The sequence below is a fragment of the Balaenoptera ricei genome, chromosome 14 (assembly GCF_028023285.1).
Source record: "Balaenoptera ricei isolate mBalRic1 chromosome 14, mBalRic1.hap2, whole genome shotgun sequence".
NCBI classification, from domain to species: domain Eukaryota; kingdom Metazoa; phylum Chordata; class Mammalia; order Artiodactyla; family Balaenopteridae; genus Balaenoptera; species Balaenoptera ricei.
The window spans coordinates 78465951-78471950 of NC_082652.1; the positions used below are offsets into that span (position 1 = coordinate 78465951).

Consider the following 6000-nt stretch of genomic DNA (forward strand, 5'->3'; position numbering starts at 1 on the left):
GAATCGCAAGGGGGAGGCCTGGACCTCTTGTTTAAATAGCTCAATGGGTGATCATGATGAACTACCAGAGTTACAAATCACTAAGGTAGGAAAGTAATTTTTCTTACAGTTGACTGACTGGCTAAAAGGTAATCCCCCCCAACAAACATGTGAAAATTAAAAATGTACATACCTGATTCATACACATTATAAATATACTAAACACTCGGAAGTTTTGTAGCCCACTGAGAATCTTTTCAATACAGCAATACAAAGGTTCAATGACATGGCACACATTGCTTATTCATTAGGTTGGTTAAGGCTCTGAATTTTATTTTTTAAAGATCCCTCTTAATAAAGGTGAAAAAACATGACTATTATTATCACTGAGAGCCAGGAATGTTTTAGCAACTTTAAAGGTACTATTTAATTTCAGGTTAACTACAACACATTTTTATGTTTGAAATTTAGGTGGTCCATAGAAAGAACTTTAAAGCAAAACCAAATTAAGATAAGACCTTTCCACTAAGTTACAAAAAACATCTCAAGGAAAAGAATAATCTTACTTCATCTGGAAAATGTTCAGATTTGAAACAATATATTTTATAAGGTTTCTAAAAAGAAGCTGAAATCAGGAATAATGTAAAAAATATACACTTACTTTTGATGGTCATATTGGATTTGTCCATTGTTGCCTATAATCACTATTGCAGGATTATTTTTCTATAAATAAAGAGAATGTATTTGTTTTAAAGTCCTTAGATCAAAGAAGTATAGATCATTCTGGGTGTGCTATAAGTTCTCTTACACCGCTAAAATCCTAAGACACTGTGAGCATGGGACTGGTGTGGGACTTATGGGAGCTCAGTAACAGGAGGACTAACTTGGCCTCAGCATTCAAGAAGCTCAATGTTAAAGCTCTCCTTTAAATTGCTAATCATGACCTCGGATAATCAGTGGACAAACTACTGACTGAAACAATGATCATCAGTCTTAGGGCTGCTAAAGCACAAGTTAATGTTTCCAATTCATAAGCACATTTTGCTCTTAACTGTTTTAGAGAAATCGGCTGATCAAAAAGTGTGATTAACATATATGAAAACATATCAACATGTGAGCTAGTAGTAGTTATGCACATATTTTCATGAAAACAAACAGTAATAATCTTCTAAACACTACTGGTCTCACCACCTACATCTGAATGACTCATGCTGATCCATCAAAATTATTAAGCATAAACAGGGTGATGGGGAGGTGGGTACTGAAAAGTTCTCAGACCTGAGGTTCCACTGTTACCTCAAGTTGGTAGATGACAAAGCATGAACTCCTAGCTTTAAATTTATAAATTCCCAGCTATATAAAGACTAATCATCACACTTAAAATACAGTTTGGGGTGTCCTCTACTATTAAACTGACAAAAGTGTTAAATAAGCTATATTGTTCACAGCCTAACTTTGTTAGCAAATATATTAAAATGGGTTAACAGTCCTGAAAACAAATATACCTTTCCATCATTGTCAAAAGAATCAAAAAATATTCCAACACCATTCCACATATCAGCTGATCCAAACACAGGACCCTCCAAGCCTTGATTTTCTGTATACCAAATTGCCTGTAAATACATAACATGGGACATTTAGAGACTAGTGGTATATGCATTTATACAAATTTTCCAAGTTAAAGAAATTACCATACCAGGCCATCAGCTCCAATTCGACCTCTTCCAGTGACTCGAAATGTCACCTCAACTTCCCAGTTCTCAAAGGCTGCTTTTGTCTTTGTCCACACCGATCCTCTTTGGCTTTTTAAAGATGGTGCTATTCGAATTTGATCTGAACTTGGAATAGCATCTAGAAATCAGGGAAGAAAAGTTTTGTTATAATTAGATAAAACTCAATGAATCACCACCAAACTGTTACATATACCTACTGAGACCTAAATTTAACTCAGTTACCTGTACAGTAATTTTGTTAGGAAAAAATTTCATGTTGACAGTTTCAGCTTTTAAATTTTAGCAGGTTTTGATACCCCCTCCTATCTTTTGAAGAGTGCAATATCTCTGCAAAAAGAATTAAAGCTGCAACCAAACACTAAAAATTCAAGGGGCAGCAGGGAGGAAATTACAGCTTGAAAGGCAAATCAACTATTTAATTCTCATGATATTCTTTTTCAAATACCTGAAAAATTTGCGTATTTTCTTTTTTAAAACTGCGATTTTTTTTTTTACCAGTTTACAAATGTTAGAAAGCTCAAAGAGTGTGAAAAGAACACACCACTAGGAATCAAGAGACTTATTCCTAGTCTCAGTTCAGCTGTGTGACTTTGAGCAAATAATTCTCTTACTCTCTCGGGCTCACCATATGTTCACCTGTAAAATGAAGGGGCTGGGCTCAATCACTTATATACACCCTAAAAGTTATATGCAAAATTTTGAGCATATATACATTCTTCTAGGGAGAAGGTCAATCAACTGAATTTCAAGTCAATAATCAGTTCTTCAGCATCAGGAGATTCTCAGAGAGAACAGTGATCCCCAAAACGATGGTCTGCATCTCCATTCACTTACTAGCTGTTTGATCGTAGGCAAGTTACTCCATTTCTCTAACAACCTCATAGGCATATAAGTGCTTATATAAGTGCATATAAATATTTCAATAAATGTTAGCTGTTCCTATTATTGGACTAGATAATTATTAAAGCACCTATGAGGTCTAAATTTGAACAATTCTGGCACACCTTCTCAGATATTAACCAGTTCTGACGTTCTGACGTCCACGCTGGGACATAACTGTATTGTCTCTTTACAGGTAGGAAAAATTGACTGAAAGACAAGTTGAGATATTTTAGTAAGTTCAGCCACTATTTGTCACCATCACTTTCAAACACTTAAAGGTTTGGGGCAGTCATCACAGAAAAAGCACTGGATATAGAAATCAGAAGACCTGGATTTGAGTACTATTCTACTGACACTATCTATGTAACCTTTTCCAAGAACCTTAACCTTTCTGAACATCAGTTTTTTCCACCTATAAAACAGATAACACCTGCCTTGCCTACCAAGGATCTAATCAGAGCATGAAGAAGGTGAAAGAGCTCTGAGAGCTATAAAGGCTTACAAATTGCTGTTATCATTTTTGCCCTTATGGACCCAAGGAGGTGTACTGACAGTACAAAAGAACATGAGAGTTAAGAAAAAGAAACACCATAGATTTGGTCTTAATTTGGGGATGATGTAAGGGGACACGTTTAAACTAAATCTTAAAAATTTCTCTATTTAAAAAAATTGTTTTAAACGATGGCTCTCAGGGCAAAATGAAAGGGGAAAAAATGATCAGTGGAGTTAAGAAAGCTGTGAGACTGTAAAAATTACAGTGATAATGAAAGCAAGGGATACCCATAAGCAGTGATTCCCAGAGTCAACAGACAGAAAAGTCACTAGCTAAAATTCTAATCTCTTTATTTCAAATTCAATCTAGCCATACAACTTTCATTCACCCAGGTACATTATCTGACATTTCTGCAGCAGAAAAGCTTAGTTGGTTATAGGTTCTGAAAAGAGAGTCAACGTGACTAATTTAAGTAGTTGATTAACATTCCTAATTGGCTGATGTATGTGGTGTGAGCGTGAGAAAAAGAAGAGCAAGCCAGCAATGGAGAAATGCAGAAGTGAAAACATGTCAACACATTTACCACCACTACTGAAAAATTCATCGTCATTCCAAGAAAAGAAACAAAAATCCCCCAAACCTGTGTTTGGTACACCTGCATCATCTTTGTGTATTAAAACAATGCTACCTTGATAACAGTTGTCCAGCTACATACCCTTGATGAGTCGGCATATAATAAATGTCGGCTGAGTAACGAAATGCACTCTACTTCAAATATTTAATGACTTGGTCATTAAGTCAAATTGAAATTTATGCCTTTTAATTATACATTAATTTCAGTGAAATAGCACTTCCTAGAAGTGTGCTTCCTATTCAGCAACTACTTTCTAGAAATGGAACATTTTGTTTCAAGCACTCGACAATCTAAAACGATGTACACAAACCTTACATAAATGACTGCTTAATAACACATCAAGATGGAATTCAAACTGCCAGCGCTTCTTACCCCAGATAAAGGCATATGCCACTTGTTTCAAAGGTTGCATCTGATGGTCACTGAACAGAGTTTACAGCATGCCAAGTGCTACGGCTGATTCCTTAGTCAGAGGTGACACATCAGCACTAAAGTACAGATATGTTTCCTTTCACATACGTAAGTACCTAGCAAGGCTCTCTTACCCACTAACAGTGCTTAACAGTGCCAAACACATAAAATCAATAAAACATGGAGCACAGGTTATTTCAATTCCCCCCCCCCGCAAAAAACTAAAAACAAAACAGCTGTATATATAATGCTATTCTTAGCCTCAAGTTCTCAATCAACAACCCCCCATCCCTTCTTCTACTAAATAAAGCAACGAGTGTGACTATTAAATTACCCACTGTGTTAATACAAGAGAAAAGATCAAAGACCACACCAAGTCACTGAGAAAGGCAAACTTAACGTACAGTTCCAAGAGGGTGAGAAGAATGTCCTCCGACATAAAGACTTAAAGATTATTCTAAAGCCAACACATGCCACCTCTGAAGCCGTCAGGGGGCATCGGGTACAAACTGGAGCATTACCCACTGCTAACACCGAGGAGAAAAAGCAGGGGAGGGCCGAGGGGGAGCGGGAAAGAAGGTGGAGGGCTGCCAGACCAGGTCTCAGGTTCGGAGGAGACGTGGCGTTGGGGTGAGACGTGATGCCTAGAAGCGAGCTCAAGTGAGTACTTGGAAGTGCGGGAACTAACGAAAAACCTCTAGCCCAAACGGAAAGAACAGACGACATCAAAGAAGGGAGGAGGAAGGTCGAGTGGAGAGAATGTGGGAAAGACTGGGGGGCTGGCGGGGGGAACCTTGCGGACCAGAGCCGGCGTGCAGGCGAGGCTGCTGAGAAAGGTCCCCTCCACCGCGCATACGGGGTGCAGCGGGGAGAAGGTGAAGAGGAGGAGGCTCAAGGCGGGGAGGGGACCCGGGCCCCCCGACCTCTGCCCCGGCTTACTCCCCGCGTGGGCCCAGAAGGGCACGGTCCCGTCGCTCTGCACCAGGTGCGGCCCCTTGAAGCTGTATTTGTACTCGAAACGCCGATGTGGCTGCGCGCCTAGGGTGCCCGTGGCGCCGTCAGCTGCCGGGTGGCCTCCCACGCCGTCGCCCCCGACGAAAAGACAGAGCGACAGCAGCAAAGCGCAGAACAGCGGCCGAACTCCGGCCCGGGGACCCCTTTGCCTGGATCCCGCCATCTTGGATTCTGGGAAACGGGAGGCCGGCGGAAGGAGGAGGGGGCGGGCGCTGCCGCCGGCCAACAGGGCGCTCCATGATTGGCGGAGCCCGGGGGACCCCGAGGGCAAGGGTGAGCCCCGCCCCCAGCCTCCGCTGTCCAGGAGGCTGCTGGACCCAGAGCATCTGTGGGCGGGGCCTGGGGCGGCAAGGTCCGTCCGCTCCTCCTATCCTCTCCCAGGGCGGGAAAGGGACTGCAACATACCCTTCCCACCTGATGTGGAGTGTTGGAGGAGCAGATCCGAAGGCGAGGAGCTTCCTCCTGCCTCTTAACATACTCTGGAATTCTCGAGCTCTGACATGGAAGCAGCCTAAGTGTCCATGGACAGATGAATGGATAAAGAAGATGTGGCACATATATACAATGGAATATTATTCAGCCATAGAAAGAAACGAAATTGAGTTATTTGTAGTGAGGTGGATGGACCTAGAGACTGTCATACAGAGCAAGGTAAGTCAGAAAGAGAAAAACAAATACCATATGCTAACACACATATATGGAATCTTAAAAAAAAAAAAAAAACAGGTTCTGAAGAACCTGGGGGCAGGACAGGAATAAAGACGCAGACGTAGAGAATGGACTTGAGGACATGGGGAGGGGGAAGGGTAAGCTGGGACGAATTGGAGAGTGGCATGGACTTATATATACTACCA

The 6000-nt window shown here is 41.2% G+C and overlaps 1 protein-coding gene across 2 annotated transcripts in view; it reads right to left on the reverse strand.

Moving 5' to 3' along the window:
* The window catches only part of LMAN1 (lectin, mannose binding 1), a 29227-nt gene extending 23903 nt beyond the window's left edge, over nucleotides 1-5324 (reverse strand). For both annotated transcript variants that reach the window (XM_059894519.1, XM_059894518.1), the window contains exons 1-4: nucleotides 5072-5324; nucleotides 1676-1830; nucleotides 1485-1592; nucleotides 641-702 (exon numbers count right to left, since the gene is read on the reverse strand). In XM_059894519.1, coding sequence (XP_059750502.1) covers nucleotides 641-702; nucleotides 1485-1592; nucleotides 1676-1830; nucleotides 5072-5309 — 563 coding nt within the window. In that variant the 5' untranslated portion in view covers nucleotides 5310-5324. The remainder of the gene's footprint in view (nucleotides 1-640; nucleotides 703-1484; nucleotides 1593-1675; nucleotides 1831-5071) is intronic.
* Nucleotides 5325-6000: the final 676 nt, after the last annotated feature.